Consider the following 24862-nt stretch of genomic DNA (forward strand, 5'->3'; position numbering starts at 1 on the left):
TGTCTCCCAGGGAGTGCTTCCTCCCCTGCAGAGTCATGGCTGAGGGGCCAGGCCACAGGCCTTGCCTTTTCTCTGCCACACAGGCTTTACCATTCAGCTTTGCAGAGGAGAGGTGGCATGACAGAGTGGAAGGAGGAAGCCTAGAGACTGAGTTTGTAGCATAGCTCTATCCTCTGTCCTACCTGTGTGACCTGGGCAGGTCCTTCACCTTTCTGGGCCTTTGTCTTTATCTTTGAAAAAGGCAGATCAGATTGATGCTTTCCATAGGCTTTTTTTTTTTTAAGCTTAAACTGTGTGTCTAAGTTTAGTGAGCCTTCACCAGTTGAAGATAAAAGAAGAGAGGATGATTTTGAGTTTATTGATTTCCCTTTAGTTATGACCATATTGTGTGGTGACTAGAGTTTTTCTTAAAGTAGATTCCAAGAGAAATCTATTTCTTTCTTGCTTTGAAGGCTGATGGACAGTTTCTGAACATTATAGGGGTCCTCTTTTGCAAAAGCAGCAGACTTCTCCCAAGAAAATGGAGGGAGTATCATTTAATTTTTTACACATTAATTAACAACAAACCTTGAAAATTCCTCTTTTGTTTTTACCAGTATGTTGCTATAAAACTCACCTGGTGTTTGTTTGCAACTAATTTGTAGAGATTTATTAAGAGAGATTTATTAAGGGGGAGGAAAGGAAGCAGATACCCTGGAGATGGATGGCAGCTTCCCAGAGCAGCATTTCCCACATCCCATAAGTAGCCCTCATTGCTCTTGGCTCTGTTGTCTTTTCTGACTCTTCCTTCTCTTTGTGTGAACAGAGACCTTAATCTCTGAAAGACCTAGAGCCCTGGAATGGGATCCAGTTCCAATGAGAAAGTCAGTCTTGCCCTACAAAATATTTCACAAAGATATTTTGGTCAAGTCCTGTCCTACCAGATGCCTTATTTTTTAATAACTTCCCCTGATAAATAATGCTAATGGTCAAATCTTACTGTGGTTTGCATGAATAGGGCTTGCTACACAAGTTGCTATCTGATTCTGATGAAGTACATTGCTTTTCTTTGTCTAAGATGTTTTATTTCAAAAACTCATTGAATCTAAAACTGCAAATAACAGTAATGTTTAAATAATCGAATGGGGAGACACACCCAGAAAGGGGATTCGTCTACTACTGCGGAACAAGTTAGAGGCAGGCAGGACCTGGAAGCCACATCTCCTGATTCTTAGGCCAGTGCTCTTTCCAGGTTATTCTGCTGTGCCCCTGAGAGCTGTATGTGGCTCCTGGTGGCCCTGACCATGCTGGCTCAGGAGACCTGTGAACAGTCTTACCTGGGGCTATTTCTTTCTGTGATGTAATGTTGACATTGTTCTCAGGTGAATGACAGAAAGTATTTTCTTCTCCAAGAAACAGAAGCTCATCAGAACTGAAAACCAGTGCCATTAAGGCATATTTAGTATATCCATCTGTTTCTTACTATATTGTGTCCAGATTAGTCCTGATCCCCTTGTAAGGGATGGAAAAGACTCTGTGAGCTAAAGATTCAGAGGGATGGAACTTAACCCTGGAGCAGTTAAGCAATGTTCCCTGAATTTTAGACCAAGGCTGGACAGATTAGCAAGCTTATGATGACATAGGGAAGGCATTTATTCCTAGACAGGGATATAGCATGAGCAGAGACAAAGGTAGGGAAAAGAAGTCCAAGGTTGTCCCAGTTATTGGATATGTACTATCCTTCTGACATTTAACTTACCTCATTCAATCCTCAAAACAACTCTGTGAATTAAAAGATGATCTGCCTATTGTACAGTTGAAAAAGGTAAGGCTCAGAAAAGTAAAGTGATCAGCTGACGTTAACCAGCTTGTAGACAGAAGAGACAGAATTCATACTCAGGGCTGATGGCTCCAGAGCCCATCCTCTTTCTGTTATAGCACGCTGGAAGTAGAAGGAGGCAGACAAGTTCAGGAGCTTCATAAATGGATGGACATAATGGGTTAATAGACTAGAGATGGTATCCTCGTGAACCTTTAAAGCCAGGCTGAGGAGGTCAGAGCTGATGAGACAGGAAACAAGGAGCCACAAAATTCCAACGGGTTGACATAAAAACACAGCGTTGAAAGATGACTGAAGTCATCTAGTCAAAGGAGGAAAGTAGTGTTTTAGAGCAATTAATGTCAGTGATTTCAGGGTGGGTTGGAGGCTGCCGTGACTGGAGGCAAGAAAACCAATCAAACCCATGACTTTTTTCCTGGTTTTGTCTGCAGTGACAAACTCCACTGAAGGCTGGCACAGAATGTGGCCAGCAGTTGCAGAGAAATACTCAGAAGAAGAACTAACTGAGCTCTAGGTCTGCTGTTTTCAACTATATCAGTACCATGGTGATATTTGCAGCTGCAGGAAAGACCAGGGGAGCATGAGTTGGGTGTCACAGAGATTTGGCTTTGAATCTTGATTTCAAAATTTACTGTGGGTCTTGAGGAAAGTAATTTAGTCCCTCTGAGTCTGTGTTCAACCTGTAAAGTAGAAACAATAGTTTCCACCTTTTTCCATTTCTTAAGGTCATACTGAGGATTAAATAGAGTTCTTATAGATACTTAAAAATAATGCCCCCTTTCTCTTCTAGAACAGACTTAACTGATGGTCATCTACCTTTTAAAAACAATAAAATATTATAGGAAAAGGGTAGAGATGTTTGAAAAACTGAGATTGTCTTCTATTTCTAAGGTTTTTGGATTCAGAATTTTTTTTAAGTCATAAATAAGTCAGGCACCGGAGGCTCATGCCTGTGATCCTAGCTACTTGGAAGGCTGAGATCCAAAGGATCACAGTTCAATGCCAGTCCAGGCAAATAGTTCAAAAGACCCCATCTTAACCAATAGCTGGGCATGATGGCTCATGCCTGTCATCCCAGCAACAGCAGGAAGCATAAAATAGGAAGACTGACATCCAGGCCAGCCTGAGCAAAAAGTGACACCCTATCTCCAAAATACTCAGAGCAAAAACAGCAGATGTGGCTCAAATAGGGAAGCACCTGCCCGCAAGTGAGTAGCATGAGTTCAAACCCGAATACAGCAAAAAAAAAAAAAAGTCATAAACAGCATTTAACCTTGGTACATCATACTGGTCTCATCACTGTTCCTTCACATTTGTGTGGTTTTCCATTTCCCTTCTTCCTCCAACCCTGGCTGCATAGTGCATCCTTTAAGGCTAGTCCACAGCAGCAACAATCTTATTCTATATCCTAACACCATTCACTCACAGGGTCAAGGTTCTTCTCCACAAAGCCTTCCCTATAGTAAATTCAGTGGTTGGGAAAGAATTTATAATGAGCCAGGCCCCCCAGGATGGCTATTTCCAGTAAAATAACCCTTAAAAAGCAGCAGCTTATTGTCACTTTTCTAGACAATGAATGGAGAATCTTTCGACTTCTGCTCAAATTTTCACTTGTGTTTACCTGTCTACTCTTGGTATGTTCCAGTTGGTCTTTTGTGATTTCTGAGCCAATCCATTCAGTCTCTGGCAATCTGAGGAGACTGTTCAGTACTTTGGATGGCCCGGTTTAGGCTTTCAGTGCCTTATAGAAGCAATGCCCTTTGAGGTGGTAGCCAATTCTTATGCTCAGTCTCTGACATATGTATCATACTTTGTATTTTTTCAGCCCCCAGTTATGGTTTCTCAGCTCTGGATGGAATTCAGCAAGGTCTTTTGGTAGTTTCTCAGGTTAGATAGCATGGGTTTGTGGAAAGAAAGGAGTGGTACCATAGTTCTTCCTCCATGTCTGCCAGTGTTTCATTTGCTTCCTATTGGTTTTCATCAAACCAATTTCTTATCAACTTCTTCTTTTTGTACCTGCTGTTCCCAGCTGCTCAAGCACCCCTGATGGGTCTTCATAGAAGCCATGGAAGATCTCTTGCCATTCTTGAAATCCCAAGGAGGTGGCAGAGGTGGCCATGGAGCAGGCAGCATTTGAGCAGCAGCCACTGAGCCTCTCAGGACTGGGCCCACTCCTCACCTGGCTCTCAGCCACCCAGTCCCCAAACCTTCATTCAGAATGCAATCTAACTCAAAATTCATTGCTTTTCCCTATCTCAGGAAGCTTTGGTGGGTGGTCCCAGAGTGTCAATGGAGGTGACTGACATAAGGTACACAGGGAGCATCAGGGAATCTGTCCCTAGCGTGCTTGTTCACGGGGCACAGACTACCCAGCTACAGAGTGGATGAAATGCCAAGTTTGACCTTGGAACCCCGGTTGTCTAACTAGCACATCTCACCCCAGGGTTGTTTATCCTCCTGACCGAACAAACTGATTTGCAGTACTGAAGTTTGCAGCAGATAGAGGCCAGGTAGATCTGATTATCTCCTTACCTGCAATGGTCTGAATGATCTTGAGCAAAAGGAGGCAGTCAGATGTGGCAGGTAGATTGTTTACTTACTAAAGATAGTAAATGAGTGATGTTGCTGTTTTTTTTTCTTTTTGGTAGTTAGAAAATATCAGTAATTGGTAAAGGAAGAAGTGTTGCTAGCTGACCTCCTGCCCATCTCTGTGCCCATCTTCCTTTCCAAACCAAGCTTCAGTGGAATGATCTTTAATTGTTTTTTTGCAATTGGTCTTGCAGTCTGCCTTCAGATTGGCGGGGGGGGGGGGGTGCCATCTCTCAGACCAGGACCTCTCATGAGACATCTCCTGACCATGTAATAGTGACAACTTGCAGGTCTTTCTGGAAACAAGGACCTTTAGCAGAGCCTTCTCATGCCCCTTGGAAAGTTCAGCTCATTAGCAGCTGCCTCCCCTCCATCCCACAGAGGCCATTTCCTCCTTTCACAGATTCAGCAGAAGCTCAACATAAATGGCAATGTCAAAGTCAAAACTATTTTTTAAATGATTAATGTTAGTAAATGGTTTGCAAGTTGTTAAGGGCCAGAAAGGAGAATAAACTTAAAAACTTATAGCTTACTGCTAGATCATTCTGAAAGCAGAGAGAATACAGTAATTTATTGGCTCTGCATTACAACTTTCTGGCTGCTTCCCTTATAGGGAGCATAAAACTGTGTTCTGTTCTATGTGCTATCAGAAACAACCCGGGTACATTGCAGTTGCATTTAATTTGTTAAAATCATAGGTGTTCTGAGCCAGAAGGATGAACTTCAAGATAAAATCCAAGTTCCCCACTTGGTAGGTAGGAAAACTGCAGCTCAGAGCTGGGGAAGGCCTTGTACAACGACGCTTCTATTGGCACCAGAGCCTGGCCAACTTCTCTCCTCATGCCAGCTGGCAAGGGTTTTCAAACTGAGCTCTGAATTGAAATTGTCTAGGGAGCTTTAAATCATCCTGATGCCTAAGCCACACCCAAACCAAATAAATCAGACTGTCTAGGAGAGGAGACCCAGGTACCAACAATTTTTATAGCACCATGGGTGACCCCTGTGTGCAGCCTCCACCATATTAGGGGGATGTGTGTCCCAAAATGTTCACATCCAAAGGAGATTGGTCTTTCTAAAATGTAACACAGAAACAAGTTGAGCATATGTGACCTGAGATATTGGTCAGGCTTTGAGCAGCCTTGCAATAACCTGAGTATAGTTTAGAATCCCAGCTCTGCCACTTACTAGTCGAGTGACTACTGGCAAGTCATTTCACCTTGCTAAACCTGTATTTTTCCATCTGAAATGAATTGAGTGTCTTAAGCCCTTCCATTCAGAGTTGCCATGAAAATTTGAGAGAGCTACTATAAAGCATTAGAATAAAGTATTCAATAAATGATAGCTGCTGTTATTAACCTTTAAAGAGGATTAACTTAGTGCTTACAGAATGAATCTCTGCTAGTTGTGCAGCACTGCTTTTAAAGGACAAAAACAATCTTCAGCTGCCCTCCTGTCAGACTAAATGGGTATGATGTTCTTATCTCTTTCAGGTCCATCTGGGAAGCGGGATTTGGGTTGATGAGGAGAAATGGCACCAGCTACAAGTGACCCAAGGAGATTCCAAGTACACGAAGAACTTGGCAGTCATGATTTGGGGAACAGATGTTCTGAAAAACAGAAGCGTCACAGGAGTTGCCACAAAAAAAAAGAAGGATGCAGTCCCAAAGCCACCCCTCTCACCACACAAACTAAGCATTGTCAGAGGTAGGTCACCAAATGGATCCACAATGGCTTTCATTCCATCCTTTACCCTATCAGGCATAATTAATTCAATTCAACACTTACTAAAGTCCCTGCGTGCCAGGCCCTGGGTAGGGGACAGGGAAACAAGAGTAAATGTCCCAAAGGTCACCAAAGAATTCACACTGAACAGAGAAAATGACTGTGGACACAAATACAACTTAAGGAACTAGTCTGAGAGAGGGACAGATGGCATGCTGGAAGTTCTCAGGAGGGAAAATCAGGGGAGAATTCCTAGGGAAAGGGTCACAAATGGGGCCTTGAAAAATACATAAGACATAGAGAGACAGGTATGTGCTGAGAGGTCTTCAAGAAGCAGAGCCATCTAGAACAGTGGTATGGAGATGGAAAAGGAGGGCTGTGTGTACAAAGAGCAGTAAAGGTTCAGGCTGAGCTACAATTCTTATGGTCCTAGCTTTATTCCTGGAGTAGTTAATGAGATAAAGACCAGCTGATTGTCACTGGATGCAGTTTCCTTTCTGGTGTTTGAGAGGACAGGCAAAGAAACAGGGAAACATTTATCTTCTTTTCTTCCTCCTTCTTTCCCTCCCTTCCTTCTTTCCTTCTTGTTGTCCTTCCCTGCTCCCCTCCTTCTTTCCTCTTCTCTCTTCCCTCTCTTCTCACTTCTTTCTTTCCTTCCTCTCTCCCACACTGTCTTCATCCGTTTACTATGCTCTTACTCTTGCCAAGCAAAGTGGGTTTTTGAGGACACAAAGGACAAGACAGAGTATATCTACAAGGAGCTCACAGTTTCAAGGTGAAATGAACATAAAAGTGGTGACTGCACAGATAATACAAAGTAAAGAGACAGTCAGTGGAGTAGAGGGAGCAAAGAGAATATGGTAATTGCTAATTATTTTGAGTACTTACTATGTCTCAGGACCTGTTTTTTTTTTTTAATGATTCTGTCTTAAGAAACACTTTTACATATATTAACTCATTGCTGTTAACAACCCAATTATTGGTTGCTGTTATTACCCTTTTTTTTACAGGTAAGGAAACTGAGAAACCAGGAAATTAGGTAACTTGACCTGGTCATACAGCTGGCAAGACAGCCAGAAGTCTAAGCAGGGATAGCTTTAGAATCTGTGCTCCTAACCACTGTTCTACAAGGTTCTGGGTCTGCCACATTTTGGTGGAGAAAGTAAGACTCTGTTGGTCCAGCATATATATTTTGAGCAGGCCCAGTAGTTTAAGCAGGTTCTTGAGGTAGGCACAAATATGTCCATGGATGAGTCAGACAGTTTCAGGAACTTTGAGCTTCATTATTATGATATGGTAGAACAAAGGGCTGTCTCAGCTGGTGTAGTAGGAGGAGGCCTGTTGGAGAAGAGGTACCATTCAAGCTGAGAGTTGGTGTGGAAGAAGAAGCCCTGTGGAGGTCTGAGGAGTGGTGAGTCAGGCAAGAAAACCACAGATCAAAGAACAGCACATTCAAGGAGTGAAGAAGCTCATGGGGTGAAGTGGACAGAGAGTCAAGAGTGTCAGGGAGGTGGATGAGAGCCGGTTTTGTAGGGACATGAAGGCCATGGCCGGCAGTGTGGGTTTACTCTACTCACCGTAGAGGTAATAGAGGCCATAAGGTTGAGGGGTGATAGCAGGGGAGATCAGTGAGAAGGCTGATGCAGTGGTCTGGCGAAGAGCTGGTACTGCCACAGACAAAGAATAGAGCAGAGTAGTATAAGGAAAGTGGAGAATAATAGCCAGGAGGTCAAGGTAGCAGGACCAGAGAGATTAAGGGACCAACCTTTATCTCAGGTCATAGCTATAAAATTTCAGTGTCTAGATTGAAACCCACACACCCCAGACTCTGATCTGAGCCTTTTCTGATATAATACAGCTGCCTCCCTAGATTGCTGAATTGTGATTAATTGGTTTAAGTAGGCACTTATTTTTAGATAATCAGAGATAACCTTTATTCTGACTGCTGTCTGAAAAGGGACAGTCTGATTCGAGAGGTCACCTTGAGAAAGAGTCCTTCCTGGGGAAGCAGTCCTACTTCTCCTGATAAGTGGCCCACCTCTAGTTAGGCTACACTTGTTAGAATGTGATTCAAAAGATCCCAGGTGCCTTAGGATAACTGACTGTCTACCATTGTCACATTTTGATATAAAATCATCTCCTTTGTTTCTGCCTTAGAGACAGGGGCCTATAACTGACTTCCCACAATGCCTAACTCTCAGTAAGTGAGGACTGAGCAAAAGAAACATAGACTAACCAACTCTTGGTGTGGTTTTTCTAAATCACTTTTCCTCCATGTTTCAGTTCCTCAGCTGAAAACGTACCTCTTAAGATGGGGTCAGGGTTGCAAAGGATTATAATAGTGAAACAGTCTAGAAACTATACCTCAGCTTTTTGGCATAGGGCCATTACAGACTCTATTTCCAAGTCCTCTGAATGCCCTTCCCTGAACCACTCCTTAATTTTCCAAGCCCCTTTTAAACTTTCTCTACTTTTTCAAAACATGAAAAAGTATCTCTCAAAATATAGCCTCATCTTTTCCTTCCCAGAGAAAAGCAAAAGAATTTCTACAGCACTGAACTATAAAACCTACAGACTTAACCATATTCCCCATTCTTCTGCCTCACTCCAGAAAAAGAGTTCTTCTCTTATTTTAGGCTGTCTGTTTTCTCTGGGTTCTGCGTCGAAGTCCACCTGCCTTCCTAACACCTGCTCCGCCAATTGTGCTCCTTCTCTCCTGATTCCTTCCTAGCATGGTTTACATTTACTTAGACTGCTCTTTTCTAATAAAATCAAACCAAACACTCAGAGGCCACTTCTCTTCCATTGCATGTCTAGGCTTCTCCAAGGATGTATCTACACTCACTGCCTGTGTTCTGGTAAAGCCCCTGCGTTCTACTCCCCTGATCTACTTTCAGTGGTCACTGGGAGGTCCCCAGTTACTTCCTCCTTACTAGCTCCAAGGCTCTTAAATCCAGGACTCATTTCTCACTTCCTCACCAACAACATTGGACATGACCCTCTTGCTTTCCTAAGAAACACATTTCTCTATGTGCTCAGAATTCCTTCCCTTCTGGATCCTCAGTCTCATGGGTGGGCTTCTCTTCTTGCACCTCTGCTCTGTCTCCCACCTTTCTTCTCTCTCACCCTTTCACATTTTTCTCAGTGGCTGATCTCAATTCCCTTTGTTCCCATTGTTCTCAGTGTGCCCACAGCCCTCAGTTGAAATCTGTTCCTCCTCCTGACTGATGCCTACTGATCTGGCCTCTGGTGACCCCTCTGATCTCATCTTACCACACTTCCCACTTCACACCATGAGGTAGTCACAGAAGCCTTCTTCTAGTTCCCTCCTACTCTTACTGCCTCTGGTGCCCTTCTTCCTGACCTGCACATCCTGCCTCTTTGTCAGAGAGGCCTCCCCAGCTGTTCCCTCTTGAGTCGTCCTTCTGTTGCTCTCTGTCAAATCACCCTACTTAAAGGCTCTCCAGAACATGTCCTATGTACCTGCTAATTGTCTTTCTCCCTAGCCTCCACTAGAAGCTAAGCTTTACGAACATCTTGTTCAACCAAGACCAGCCTTCTGTGTTCCTTGGCTTGGTGAATGGCACCCAGCTTGGCCAGGAACCTAGGCCTTACCCTTGCCTCTCCCATGTCTCCCTCCCCATCTGTCCAGCCCCAAATACCTCTTCATCCCTCTACTACTCCCCATACCTATTGTCCCCTCATAGGGGAGGGAGGGCCACTGGGCTATTCCAGCAGCTTCTAGGCTTCTCTCCCGATTATGTAACAAGAATGATCATTCAGAAGCCAGATATGATCCTTTTACTACCACCCCAGCACAGCCAGTTCAGAGTGTTCATTATTAAAGGGTAAGCTTCTTAACATGTCATATAAGCACCTTTACTGTCTGGTCCCTGGCTATATTGCCAGCTTCATTTTCAGCAATATTGTCCTTGAGCTCTAAGTTATTATCAAAATGAATTACTATATTCCCTGAATATGCCTCATTCCCTCTCACCTTGGGAATTTGCACATACCTGGAACATAGTCAGACTACCCTCCTACATGCATCTTGCTTTGCTCAGCTACCTGCTGCTCACCACCCAGATCTGCTTGGAGAAACTGTCTTCCAAGAAGCTGTCTCTGACCTCTTAAGGCAGGTGGGTGCTTCCATCCTGTGTCCCAGTATACCCAGGACCTACCTCAGTCCTATTCTTCTTTGTTTCCTAACAGCCTTGTCTACAACACCTTTGAGCCTATGAGCACTTTCCCTATAAGTAGATGAGAAGGAAATTGACTTGCCCAAGGCCATACGACCATTAGAAACAGAGGGAACCAAGCCTTGCGATTTCAGGCTTCATTTTGTCACCAGAGGTTTCTTGTCTTACTAAATTGCAATGTTGATGTTCTACTTTTGTACGACAGCCAGACAGGTTTGAAATCTGTGTCTCATTCCACCCTATAGTAACCATTTTTAGCCTAATTATTTGAGCTAGTTCAGATTGCATTTAGCTGGTTCTTTACATGCAAGCTGTCTAGCTGGATTGACATTGTTTGTATTTATTTTGTATGATTTTATCACATTTAGGCACCTTGGCAGTATAAAAATGGCAAAAGCCTTTATACTCACATGGTGGGTGAGGATTTCCGCTTTGATGTCAAAATCATTCCTTACTGGATAGCAGGAAGATGCGGTAAACACTGACCCTGCTTTAAAAGATGAAAGCAGGAGAACAGAGCCAACTCTTCCTCTAATGACAAGCTCCAGAATGACAGCTAAACCTTATTAAGGTCAAATGACCTTTTACAGAGTGTCTGAGTTTTCTAAATGAGCCAGGGCCTTGCGTTCTGGTTAATTTTTATAACTTTTTTAATAGGACACATTAGTGCTGTTATAAACCTTGTTAATTAAACAATAATCTCAAATGTTCCCTCACAGAGGGAGACATTCCTGCCAACTGCAGGTGATTAATAACTGGAGCCTAACAAAAGCCTTTTAATCAACCTGAGGGGCTATTCAATGTTGTTACTCGTGCTAGTGGGTCTGTCATATACACTCTCCTGTCCTCCACTTCTCTCTCCTGCCCTTATTGCCTTACAGACAATTAGAGAATTAGAGCTAAAAGAATCTCCTCAGATTATCTAGTTTAACAACCCACTTTCATGTATAGTGACACTGAGACCCAGAGAGGCCTTAGATGTTGTACAACATCTAAGATTAGAGCCATTTCAAGTACCTGAACATCTCACAGGCTGTTGGTTCAGGTTATGGCAAGATCATCACAAGTGTTCACTTAATTCCTGGTTCTTGATGGGAGCAGAAATGCCCAAGTGTCCCAGTCTATGGAAGAGAGGGTGTGGTTTTATTACATTATGATCAGTGCTTCCATAGAAAACCCTAAACTGGTGTGGGAGTACAGTGTTGTAGGTGGATTGTCTTCTCCTAACTCAATCTGGTAGGTTCCAAGAAGGCTGTGTCTGAAAGAACGAGTAGGCCTTAGGAAAGCAAAGAAGAACAAAGATATTGATTGGTGGGATAGCTTGGAAATCAAACAAAATTTCAGGTGGATACAGCAGGAATGGGCAGAGAGACAGAGCACTCTACCTTCTTGTCCCCTGGTCCTTAAGGAAGGATGAAGAGAAGATAAACTGAGGATTGGGAGTGGTCAGGGGGTGGTGGAGGTCAATGAAAAGCTTCTAAAGGCACCTTTGTGCAAAACCCTTCTCAGTAAGGAAAAAAAGGTAGCCCAGAGAAAGAATGGTGGTGGCATATATGCCTGCAGCATGAATGGCAAGAGGCAGTCTGATCACATGCCAAGAAAGGCAGAATGTGGGGAGGCAGTCATAGATTCTTCCCTGCACTGACTCCCTCTCTCTAGGCCTCAGTCTTCCATGTGAGTGGAAAGATTATCAAAAATTAGTCCATTTGATCAGTTCTAATGTAAACACTGCATCTCAGAAGATTATTTTCTCTAGGCTGACTTGGTAAAGACCAGATCTTGCTTATATTCCTTAGCAGTTCCTTAAGATTGGATAGTCATTCTGTTTTGTAAGGTAAGGAAATTCAGGCTCAAAGAAGTTAAAGTTTTGCCTGTGATTACATATCCTACCTGCAAAGGTGCAAATAGTTCTCTTATGTCCAGAATTTTTATGTCCTCTCAGGGTTCCCTGTGAAAGCATTTATTCATTCATTCAACATATATTTACTTAATCTTGCTCCTTTACTAAACTCTGTGTTAGACTTTGGAAATTAACAGTTATATATACATCAATAATTGTACCAATGCTATATTGGCATAGTTGTTCCATAGTTTCAAAAAGGCCTGTAACTGTTTACTCCACATATATCATGGCATCCTTAGTAAGCAGTCTAAGACAATGATTTGCACCAGGTCCCCAGGCTAGGGGACAGGCTGAAAACTAGGCTATCGTCAGTTCTTGACTGGGGCTGGCTCTTTGCTTCCCCATAGCAAATGGTAGGCTCAGTAAAAGAGTAGCTGCTCTCAGCCTTGTTGGTAATCACCACAATGAGGCATCACTTCACATCCACTAGGTTGTCAAAACCTTAATCTTATGTCAGTGTCAAGTGCTGTTCAAGATATAGGGTAACCAGGACTTGTACACATTTCTGTTTGGAGTACCAGTCAGTGCCACAGTTCAGAAAACAATTTACTAGGCATCACCTAGTGAATTTTGTATGCATATACCTTAACATTCAGTACTTCCATGCCTAGACTGATGCTAGAGAATTTTTTGCGTATTTACCCATAAGACATGTTCAGAGGTATTTGGAATTTTGAAACCAAGTATCCATGAACAATAAAATGGATAAACAAAGTGTGATATAGTCATACAGTAGCTCACACTATAAAACTGAATAACATCTGCAAGTGACAAGGATACATAAAGATGGGCACATTTATGCAAAGACTGAAAACAGGAAAATAAGCAGTTTGTTATTTAAGGATAGATACATATATGATGCCATGAAAAGAAAAGGAAAACAAAATTCAGAAGAGTGGTTACCTCTGATGAGGGAAAGTGGAGAAGATGGAAATGTTACATACATCAAAATGAGATACCACTACACACCTGCTAGGATGGCTTAAATAATCACAAGTTCTAGGAAAGATAAAAAGAGAGGACAAGGGAGGGTTAGAAAGGGGTAAAACCAGGGGTTTTCAGGACCAGTAATATGTTGTTACGCTAGCTAGTGGGAACATGGATGTTTTACCAATATTTTTAAAGTATAAATTTACAGTATATCTACTCTCTTCCAAGTACATTTTGTGGTGAAAAATTTTAACTGTAGCTATGCAAGATATATGGATTGGCATTTGGGAAGTATATCAGGCGACACATCCTCTCCTGCCCCCTTAAAAGATTTGTTCTTGAATTCACCATTAATCTTTGGCCTTTTTGTTTCTTCTCTCTGTCTAGAGTGTTTGTATGACAGAATAGCACAAGAAACTGTGGATGAAACTGAAATTGCACAGAGACTCTCCAAAGTCAACAAGTACATCTGTGAAAAAATCATGGATATCAATAAATCTTGTAAAAATGAAGAACGGAGGGAAGCAAAATACAATTTGCAATAAACTTTGGTTTTTCATAAAGCCTTCGCGTTTTCCTTGCAAGGTGTGTGATTTGCGGACGATGGTGTCATCCAAATCAGACCCCAGCACGTTTGGTGGTGTGCAGGTAGGGAGCTAGTAGGGTGCTGGGGTCAGTGGCTTGTTCTGAACTTGGACTTCCTACTCCAAAGAAGGCAGATGGATTTGCTGAGACTCAGGCAGAGCCTGGTGCCACAGGTGTCATTATGGCAAAGGGAAAAGCACTTTTCAGAGGGTGGTAGAGCGTCTCTAAGCTGCCTGTCACTTGACCACGATATGAACTGATATTTTTACTGTCAAGGACTTCTATCTTTGCTCTTCTATTTTGTTCTATAATAAAGCTTCATTAATTCTTAATGTAGACAATCATTACCCTCATTTATTTAAAATATTAAGCGTATAGTGGAGTTGGCTTGTGTGTCATGTGGCCTGGAAGGTCCTTCTAAGGTGAAACTTTCAGTATGAAGAAGATTCCCCTTAAGGGATGTGGTTGCGGCCGACAACTCTGAAGGCTGTCTAAAAAGCAGCTTTCTCTGACTTCAAAGAATGGATCTTGGGCCAGTCAGCTTTCTGAAGATGATCTGAGCTTCCGTTTCCCTGATCGTTTGAGCCAGTCTTTGTAAAGAAAGGGGTATAGGAGGGCAATAACATTAGATGTTATATATTGCGGGCAGTGTCACCTGTTACCAACTTGTTCATTTTATCTTGTATCTCCAGGATCTTTCAAGTTGCATAATTTTTTTATCGAATTCTTTATTCAGTTACTGAGTCTCTAAGGTGTCTGGCACACATCTTGGCAAACCATGCTTGATCTTCCTGTTGATTTGCAGTTTCCTTTATGTAAGGCCTGTGAAGTCAAGGTGTGGCATTTTGGAAAGGGCAAGGGCTTTGGACAGATGCTTTTAGGCTCTAAGCATGAGTTCCCTGCTTGCTTTGGACTTAACTGAACCTCTCTGAGTTTTCACTTTTCTATTTCATAGAAAGAAGATAATTCCGACTTTGCAGAGTTGCTATGAGGATTAGAGATAAAACATACAAAGTACTATCACCTCAATTGGTGAAGTATAAACAAAAGCTCAGGGTTACTAGGGTGAGTAGGGGAAGTGGCTGCTACTTTGAGACCTTTTATTTCAGTAAATTCAATAATCCCTTGTATGTATATGCTCACCACTAGTATGTATAGGTGAGAATTTTCTTTAATGGTATTTTCCCAGCTGTCTACAAATTAGCACTGTGAACTTGGGCCAATCACTTCACTTTTTGGTGTTATTATCAGTAAAATGAGGAAAGTAATGCCCACTGCTTAAGGTTATATAGATAAATATTAACAAGTTGTGTGCCAGGGCTTGTCTAAGTGTTTAGCATAAGTTAATTCATTTCATGAGGTAAGTAAAGTTTGTGACATATAGTAGGCACTTAATAAATTGAGATGTATTCACTTTTATAGCATGAGGAAGCTTGTATGGGGTACATAAGAGACAGGAAAAGTATGTGTTACTGTTGAGTTCATCCCCATTTCTCCCTAAGTATGGTGAAAATACAAACACCCAGAGGCTCTGTGCATTCCCTAAAGACTAATATAATATGGAACCTGCTTTGTGTAGGTAGGTGTTTTTAGGTTAGTGGGGAAAAGAGCTGTAGAAATATCTACAATAAAAATACCTGACAAATGTGAAAGTGCTTTGTATAACGTATGATGCATGTCTTAGGGACAGGTCAGGCCAGTGAAAAACTGTATCTGGGTTCAAGTCCTTTCTTTACTACTACCTGACCCCTCATAATGATCCTTAACTCAGGACTGTTATGGGGAGTAATTCAGATATCTCTAGAAAAGGGCTCTATAAATCACATACATGCAGATGTCAGTTATCCTTAGCATGTAAGGCAGAACGAAATCAGAGTGGATGCAACAAGGAAACACACTTATAAGAGCCAGTTCTGATGGGATCAAAAGGTTTCACCCACTACTTAGACTGAGATAGCTTTGAGACCCTGACATGTGCCTGGTGCCTGTGATTATGATGTGAGTGTAGGATCCTCATTCTTAAACCCGTGATACAGATGAAGAAGTGGGCTCAGAAAAAGTTAGTTAATGCCTTGCATAAGGTCCTGGAGCTATAGCAGTGATACAGGGTCAGAATGGAGGTCTATGCAATCTTTTTTTTTTTTTTTGCTTGTGAGAAGATTTATTTTAAAATAAAATTTAAGGGAGAATCAGGTAGCAATACTACCTGAAAAGCTTATGTAAACAACCAACAAAAACCTATAATATATCTAAAAATTATTTTTATTATTTTTTAATTTTTATTAACATATATTCATTGCATAGGGGGGTTTCATTGTGCCAATTCCCAATAGCCTTGCATTGTACATTGGTTAGGTTGCCCCCACCATCTCCCCACCCTGAACCCCATCTCCACCCCACTTAATGCAATTGCAAGAGGTCTTATTGTTCTATTTCATATGTGTATATGAAGACTTCATCTCCATATTCCCTCATCTTCATCTCCTTCATTCACTCTCCCCCCCAAGTATGCCTTCCCCCAGTGTACCTACTTTATAGTCCTGTTGAAATATCATTTCTTTAATTCCAAAATCAGTGTTCAAAAGGGTTTCTCAATGTATCCCAGACATGAACATACCTCGCTTTGGTCAGTTCAACCCCCTCTGTTACTTTCCCTTACCCCTCTATTATCCTCCCACCCACTCCCACCCCCATTTCAACCTGTCATTTTACCTCCTCCCTGAAAGGTAGAGTGGAATATTATGGCCTGGCTGAGACTCTAGCCATGTCATCTCAGGTGTCTTTAGGAATAACCCAACCTAATTTGTCAATGGTGGGTCCAATTAATTGCAGGCCATTGGGAGGGATTGAGAGTAACAATAGCATTTATAAACATTTATTACATTCAAATACACAAATTTCACAACTGTTTTGGGTAGCAGAGTGTTTCTGACACTTGCCTAGTCTTAAGAATTTGCTTAAGTGCTTAAAGTACAGATTCCCAAGGTTCAGCCAGGAGAGCCTGATTTAATGGGTCTGGGATAAGGCTGGGAATGTGTATTTTGACACAAGTGCCACTTTTGAAAAATACCAATTTAGTAGAATTCCTTAAATCTACTTGAATGAACGAATGAATGCTTCATAAGTGGAGAAATAAACAAAAAGCCCTGATGGTCCTAACGTGCCTGAGCATATTTGAAACCAAGAATAAATTTCTCTCTCAATAACTGAGGATCTGCCCTAACACCTATCTAGACTTGTTCTTCATGATTCGCAAATGCCACTTAGTTGGTGCACCAGTTGGCAATGACTTTCTGTGAGGCACCAGTGATCTTGCCCTCACTTTTACTCTTTGATTCTCTTGATTTCTGTGACAGGCCAATGTGTTGTTTAGGACAGGATGGTCAATATTGAATTGGCAGAACCTGAATCAGTGAGGTATGGGCATCATCTTCCAAATCTCTGACAGCAAGTTCTCTGTTGCCAGCAGAAATGTGGGCTTGACTTTATTTTCTAGCTAAGGAACATGTGATAGTGACTCATTTTCCTGTTGGTTTCTTGTATGCATTTCTAAATTATGATTTTCTTTGTAATTATAAAGAAATAAAAAACACTTTATAGAAATTTTGGAAAAGTAGGAAAGACCCTCCAAATTGTACCTCCAAATTGATGGAGCTCATCTATTCTTTTTTCAAGGGCATAACTATATTTTTTTTCAAAACCTATACTAGGATCAGGTTTGTACCCTTTTCTGTGTATTTAACGTTTCCTTGTTGTTCCATGACATTCACAATTATCAATTCTAACATCTCTAAAGTGGGAAGACATAAAGCTACAGTTGAATAAATCATCTGGTCAGCTTCCTAGGCCCTTACAGTGGGGCTCACCCACAGCCCTGCCACTTCATGAAGGGCCTTGCTGCACACCTTAATAAAGACACAGTGATAGAGTGAGCTTGAGTTAGACGACATGTGCAGTCAAGTTCACGTCTTAACTCTAGTGCTTCTTACCTCACTTGAAGCAAGTTAGTTCTTTTTTTTGTGGGGTTTGAACTCAGAGTCTCCCACTTGCTAGGCAGGTATACTGCCATTGAGCCATTCCCCTACTCCTTTTTGCTTTAGTTGTTTTTTGGATAGGAGCTCATGTTTTTGCCCAGTCTGGCCTTGGACCATAGTCCTCCTACTTATTCCCCCCACCATATAGCGAGATGGGGGTCTCGCTAACTTTTTGTCTGAGCTGGTCTTGAACCAGCATCCTTCCCAGTCTCTGCCTCTTGAGAGGCACACACATAAGCCACCTCACCCAGCTTCTCTTTTTTAACATTGGCTGTTTAATTTGCAAAGTGAAAGAAATAATGTCTAGTTAATGAGCTGTTAGCTCTGAGAATGTAAAGTGTCCCAGCAAGACAGGATAAATGGCCATCGGTAATGACACTGGATTTCTCCACTCTCCTATCTTCTCCCCACACCTTTTTATCCCTCACTGAGTGTGCTCTGTCTTGTCTCTAACCTGCTGACCTCTTACACAGAGTCCTTGGGTTTCATACCTGCCTTTGACTTTCTAGAAATTTTCTGCTTATTCTACAGTTCTTGGGAGTTGGGATTTCCCAGTGCACACTAGCTAAGTTCACTTTGTGCTTCAGCTCCCCTCTCAGTCCCCACCCACCACCTCCTGGACCATTTGCCATTCTTGAAAGTTCAGACTGTTTATAAATAAAACTCAAATGAAGATGTTTGTGTTGAGTGGTTTTTTTTTTCCCTTTATATTTTTCTTTGTTTTCTTAGGATGGTTTCACATTGATCAAAAGTAATAACTTTTAGTATCTTTTTGGGGGGGGCGGATAATGGGGATTGAACCCTGGCTGGCCTAGCAAATGTTTTACTACTTGAACTATGCCCCTAGTCATTTCGTTTGTATTTTGTTTTTGAGATAGGGTCTTGATATCTTTGCTCAGATGGATGTGGAACTCATGATTCTCCTGCCTTTGCCTCCCAAGTGACTGTGATTATAGATATGAACTACCACATAAGCTCACTTTTATTATTCTTTAAACACTTAATGGGTGTTTCCATTAAAATTATTCTGCCAATTCAATTGCTTGAAAAATAGTACTTTATATTCTCTTTAATAATTATCAAAATTGCACATATCTCCAGAGTTTACTTTCTTCTTTATAGAAAGAAAAACTTCTTTAAAACCTGTAAGCATTGCCAGCAGAATCCATTTAATTGTCTGTATTTAGTTTTCCCATGGACCAGTTTATTTACCATGAGAATGTAATTTTTGCTTTTATGTCTACAAAGAGATCCAGTAACAGATATTTTTCATCTCTTCTTTTGAAGGGATTGACCAGTTTCTGCCAGGTAGCTTCATAAACTCATGGAAACTAGGGGTCAGAAGTATGTTCCCCCTCCACCCTCCATTGCTCTTCAACAACTAATAAATAGTGCAAATTCTGTTCCACTATGTTTCATGCCAGGAAGTCTACATGGAAAAGAGTGGGAACCCTGGATTTAGGCAAGCCTGTGTTCAAATACTGAGTCTTCCACTTGTTAATATGTGACCTTGAACAAGTCCTTAACTGTCTTAGCTTCATTTTTCTCATTCTTCCAAAAATTCTGACCATCCAGGCTGCTCTTTTATGGATATGCCCTCAGAGTTGGGGCCCAGGACTGGACACTGGGCTCCAGGAAAGTCTTATCTGCAGGATGTCAGCTCTTATTCTTGGGCTTTAAATTAACATCTTTAGGAATAAAATTGTCTCATATTGAGCCAGTAAGAGTCAGTAAGGTAAGACTGAGAGTGCATAGAGGGGTAATGTCACGAAACCCTCCTCTGCCTCCCCTTTTTGGCCAACACAATATTTGTCCCTTTAGTTGACTGTGTTGTAAAAACAAGAACATGGGTTTGGGAGCCAGAGCATCTCACAGTGAATTCAGATCTTGACTTCACAAATTATTTAGCTCCAGAGAAAACCAGGCAAGTTCCTTAAGTCTCCCAGCTCCAGTCACCTGTCCATAATCTAATCCGTTATGATAATCATAGTGCCTGGCCACTGTACCAGATCTTCTGTCCCAGCCTCAGTATATGTGGGTATTTTTGCTCACTTTTTTCTGCCCTTTTTCATCCTAACAGCTCTTTAGTCCCACCCCTTCCCACAATTGTGTGACTTTTTAAAATATATTTCTTAAATGAAATGCAGGACTTTGCATTCATCCCTGTTAAATTTCATCTTGGTGGTTACAGCCAAACATTCCAGCTGGTTCAGATCTTCTTTTCCATTTTGTTTAAATTACAAAAGAAAATCTGAACAAAGCCAAAACTTAAAAAGAAAACCCAGCCATAATCCCAAGAGTCAAGCCCAAGTGCATGTTCACTCAGAGAGTTCCTCTGTGTATCCAGGGCTGCACCTCTGTTCATGGAGGCTGGTGTCAGCCAGCCTCCTGTGCTGCCTCTGCTCTTTGCTCATTTAAACACCCCCTCTGGGTCTGATTTTTGTTGCTATCATTTTAATACCCTTCCTGGCACTAGGCCAAGACTAACTTCGTATCTCTTCATTATATGTTTTGTTGTCTCTATTTTCTTGCTATTAGAAAAATACGCTTGAATGATCATTTGATTGTTTTTCTTATGTTGATTTGTTTTTTAGAGCAAATTGCCAAGTAATTAGGTCACTAATTGGGTTAAAGGGCAAGAACATTTGTATAGTCCTTTCCATGTGTTGCTATGTCACTTTCCAAAAGGTTAGGCTACATCTCAAGCACTGTAGACATGCACGTGCCATTTCCCCACTTCACCAGTGTCTGGAATTTTTAAAGCTGGTTAATTAGCTTTCTATATAGATGTACTTTTCCAACTTTCTCCTATGTGATTTGTCTGTGCATACATTTGGGGATCTGAGGGATGCTTTTGGAATTTTATATTATGATATATTTTTTCTCTAAGTTTTATGGTATGTAAACGTGGTGTTTTATATCTTTACCATCCTCCACTGGAGACCTCTCTTTTATTCTACTCACTCATTAGTATTCTTTGAGCTGAATTATTCTAGTAGTTAGAATTCTTTCATCTCATTGTGGTTGGGGTAGGGATCTGAGATGTGACATTTGAATTGACACCTGAAGGACATAAATAACTGTGAGATCATTTGTCTTCTGCACATCCTTCCATCCACTCAGCTTAAACATACTGAATATCTAGTGTAGCCTGTTCCCAGCACTCTACCAGGCACTGCTGGTTTGGCCAGATGAGGAAATCATACCCCAGTGTGGCTCCAAACCTGAGTTCCTTCCATCACACCAGAAGGCACACACTCTTATGACATCTGACCTAGTACCTAAGGATGTAGCTGTTTACAGTTTCCATTTCACTAGGAAATAAAGGAGAAAGCTATAGTATCCTAGTCTCACTCCCCTAGGAATCATTATGGACTTTAATTATGGACTTCATTCACCCTTTATTGAATGTATGCTAGGTGTCAGTCACTATCCTAATGCATGGAACTATTATCAAAGATCTTCCCTCATGGAGCTTAAAATCTAATTAGGGCAGGATGGAGTGAAGAAGAAAATAAACAGTCAACATAGTAATTAAGAGCACTGTAGAAGGTAGTAAGTGCTATGAAGAAAAGGAAAAAGTAGAGCAGAGTAAGGCAGTTGAGAGTGTGGCAGGGTGGAGGCAGGTTGCATGAAAAAGATGAGATCTGAGCCAAGACTTGAAGGAGGTGAGGAGGTCATCATGAGGCTGGAGCCCTGCTCAAGACCCCTGCCAGAGGAACTGGAAATATGCATGGGACATTATATATGGGGCCTTAGACACATCCTCTCTATCTAGTGCCTGTTTTATTCCAAGATGAGGAGGAAGGAGGAAGAGAGAGAAGGAAGAGTTCATTTATAATACTTTAAAGCATTTTTTGTGACAATAAGCAAAGGGTAGATTGTAGCATAAAAGAAATGTTTTCATGAAAAATATGAAGCAGGAGACTTCAAAACACTGTGCACTTATAGGAGGTATGTAGCTACTTCTGCCTTCCCTCACCTCTCCCTGCACCTGCAGAGGCCTCCAGGGGTCTTCTGGGGAAAGTCTATTGAGTTGAGCCTGCATAGAAATTGGGGACTCTGAGTCAGGCTGTCCCAGGTTTGAATCTAGGCTCCATCTCTTTTTAGATCTCTTCCCCTGAGCCTCCATTTCCTCATCAGAATAATAAGGTTAGTACACAGTCCTCACCCTGCAGTACTGGGAGGACAAAATGACGAAGCACACTAGGAAGATCTTGGCACCAGAGGTGCTCAGATACTGGTGCTGCGACTCCATACCAGACTGCTTTCCTTTCCCTGACCCCCCAGCACTACCAAACATGATGCTCTCTGGGAGTCCACCTGAGCTTTGTGGCCCCAGGCAAGTGACATCGCTCTCTTGACCTGTACCAATAACACACTTATCTGAGGATTTGCCCAGAGGATTCCATGAAATCCCTAGTGAAGTGTGTGACCAGGAGCCTGGCCTAACAAAAGGTTCTGGCCAGGTCCTGTTGAGGGTGCAGTGCCTCAGGTTCCTAACAGAATGTGCCTGGGCTCACCCCCACAGATACAGCCCCAACACTTTTGCGTAAGAAAATTTAAAGAATTGGTCCTAATGTATTATGTATCTATAGACCAACTGCTCGCCCATCTCTTAACCTAGGGATTTCTGACATGACAGCATAAGACCCAGTCTTAATGACCATGCTTCCTTGGATCTCTACCCTGACATTAGCGATTTCTTTCATCTGAACCTCCCCTTGCCCCTTCTGTCTGTGACCTATTTCTATTCCTCCTTCCTCCATGAGAATTTATGACCCTTTCCCAGTCTTGGTTGGGGCTCCTCCCCCTGCTCTGTACCACCCTCTGTGAATTCTGTTAGACACCTATGGAGCTGTACAGTCATGGCACATCCATCTGTCTGGCTGGTCCAAGTGAGGTCAGCATGTGCTCATCTTTGAGTCTCTGTACCCCAGCACAGGGCCTAGTATGGATGAAGTAGAATTCTCCCTAGAAACAAAGACTGCAGGAAACCAGAAACCAAAGCAGCTCTTTCTGCCTCTGGTGGAAGGTCTGGGAAGGTCTTCATGAAGAGGTCCAGAGATCTTCCTGGCCTTCATCTCACATGTTGAAGATTGATAGGCAATCACTAGATCAAGAAAGAATGAAAGGACCAGTGCTGGTTAAATTCAAGGACCTCTTTTGCTTAGGTATAACTCTGGGCTTTACCACTTACCAGCTCTATGACTTTGGGCAAGTTACTTACATGGCTTGGAACTCAGTTTCCTTTCCCATAATAGGTCTTTCCTGAGTTACTTCCTTGAGGCCAAGGAACAGCTAGGCTGTGGGGTAAGGAGGAATGGATTTCAATCTTTCCTCTTCTACTTTTCAGTAGCAGGAACCTGGCCAAGTCAGACAACCTTCAGAATCCTGAGATAAATCAGCTGCAAGAAGCAGACTCCTCAGTGTCAACATTTTAGTTATTGCATAAAGCTCTGAACACAGGGCAAGCACATAGCAGGTGTTCACCAGCAGGCACTGCCCTCCATTTAGAGAGACAGAAGCAGGGAGCAGGAAGCTTTAGTCAGGAGAAGCTCACTCCATCTTGAGTGGGACTTTGGGCTGGCTGCTCCCTTTATGAGACCCTCAGATATACTGCTCTTATGACTGTCCCTACTCCATTGGCCTCTGAAAGCAGTCAGGGCCTTCACAGCATCGTGGGAGCTGGAGCAGGGTTTTGAAGCCACAAAACACTTCAGGTTGATTCTTACAATACTCTAGCTCTCCACCCTCCCTCCTACCAGGGAGCAGATCCCAGTCTGTAGTATATCTTTTCTGAAACTTATGGGAAGCCCCTGGCCTGAACACAAGATATGAGAGCGACTACTTACAGGCCATCATAACTGGTAGAAGGAGGGAGGCTGGAGTTCTTTTTTCCAATGGGTCTTTAAATTATTTTCATTTTGCTGACTTACACACTTTTCCAAGTTAAGTGGCTTCGGGAGATGGTTCTAGGCCATTTAAGCAGAAAGCCTCATTGTCTCCCATCTCTTAGAGAAGAAGGGATTTAACACTATGTAGCCCAGCTTCTCATTGCCTACCCAGGGCCTAGGAGGGCAGGCAGGGCTGCCCTTCAGGGAGCCTGGCCCTAGGCCAAGTAGACCTGACTGAGACTTCCAGAGTTGGCCAATCAGAAGCATAGCTAGATGGAAGAGAACTATTGCCAGATCTAGAGGTGAGTTGGGCTCCCCTCGGTTTTAAATTATGCTCATTAGGTGTCTTTTTTTCCTTTTTTCTCTTTGTCTTTCAAAGAAGGCAGTAACAGGAACCTGCTAGTGCCATCCCCAAACACTTTTCCCAGTGCAGGGTCTGGGAGTCTGATTAGCTTTACTGAGCTCCGGGGTACACAGTGAAGACTTCTTGTGCTCATTACAACAAGAATGTTGGGGAGTTGACATTATTGTCTATTTTTCCTGATGAAAACACAGCAGCCTAGAGAGGTTAGATTTTTTTGTCAGGGTCACACAGCTAATAAGCGTGATTCACATCCAAGTCCTCTGAGACAAGGTCATGGTTCTCTTCACCACAGCCTCAGCATCTCTAGCAATCAGCACTGTTTGAGACCCAGCTGCATGGCAGACCTTGTGCTAAAAGACCAAGTCAAAGAAGTGTTCCTCTTCTGTCTGGACTCCAGCCATGTTCACCATTCACCTTGAATCCTCCTTCTCTTGTGAAGCAATGAAGAATGGTAGAAAGTGTGGAAGCCAGTGTCCAAGAACAGGTCACACACACATGCACACATACTGACTTTCTTCATCCAGTGAAATACTGTAAGATAAGGATGAACTAAAGCTATATGTATCAATAGAAATAAATCATTAAAAATCTCAAAATCTAAAAATTGAACTATATAGTAAAAAAAAAGAAAGCAAATAATAAAATGAAACTTAGAGCTTGATACTATGTATGTAAAATTTTAAAACTTGCAAAACACACTAGAGGTCCTTTATGGACATATCCAGGTGTAGGAGAATATGAAAACTCTGGCAGGAGGGACACAGATGCCAGTTTTGGGATAGTCCTTATCAGTGGCATGGGAAAGAATGCAAATACATCT

At 42.1% G+C, this 24862-nt stretch overlaps 2 protein-coding genes and 1 pseudogene across 8 annotated transcripts in view; 2 read left to right on the forward strand and 1 right to left on the reverse strand.

The window, feature by feature from the left end:
• Bend5 (BEN domain containing 5) overlaps window positions 1-13725 on the forward strand; it is a 49966-nt gene extending 36241 nt beyond the window's left edge. For all 4 annotated transcript variants that reach the window (XM_020186364.2, XM_074080181.1, XM_074080182.1 and 1 more), the window contains 2 exons: window positions 5899-6112; window positions 13550-13725. In XM_020186364.2, the coding sequence (XP_020041953.2) occupies window positions 5899-6112; window positions 13550-13707 (372 nt within the window). In that variant the 3' untranslated portion in view covers window positions 13708-13725. The remainder of the gene's footprint in view (window positions 1-5898; window positions 6113-13549) is intronic.
• Agbl4 (AGBL carboxypeptidase 4) overlaps window positions 1-24862 on the forward strand; it is a 1287504-nt gene that overhangs the window by 1071275 nt on the left and 191367 nt on the right. The window lies entirely within an intron of this gene.
• Window positions 3176-4003, reverse strand: LOC109701005 (vesicle transport through interaction with t-SNAREs homolog 1B pseudogene; annotated as a pseudogene).

This window comes from Castor canadensis, chromosome 7 (assembly GCF_047511655.1).
Source record: "Castor canadensis chromosome 7, mCasCan1.hap1v2, whole genome shotgun sequence".
Taxonomy (NCBI): domain Eukaryota; kingdom Metazoa; phylum Chordata; class Mammalia; order Rodentia; family Castoridae; genus Castor; species Castor canadensis.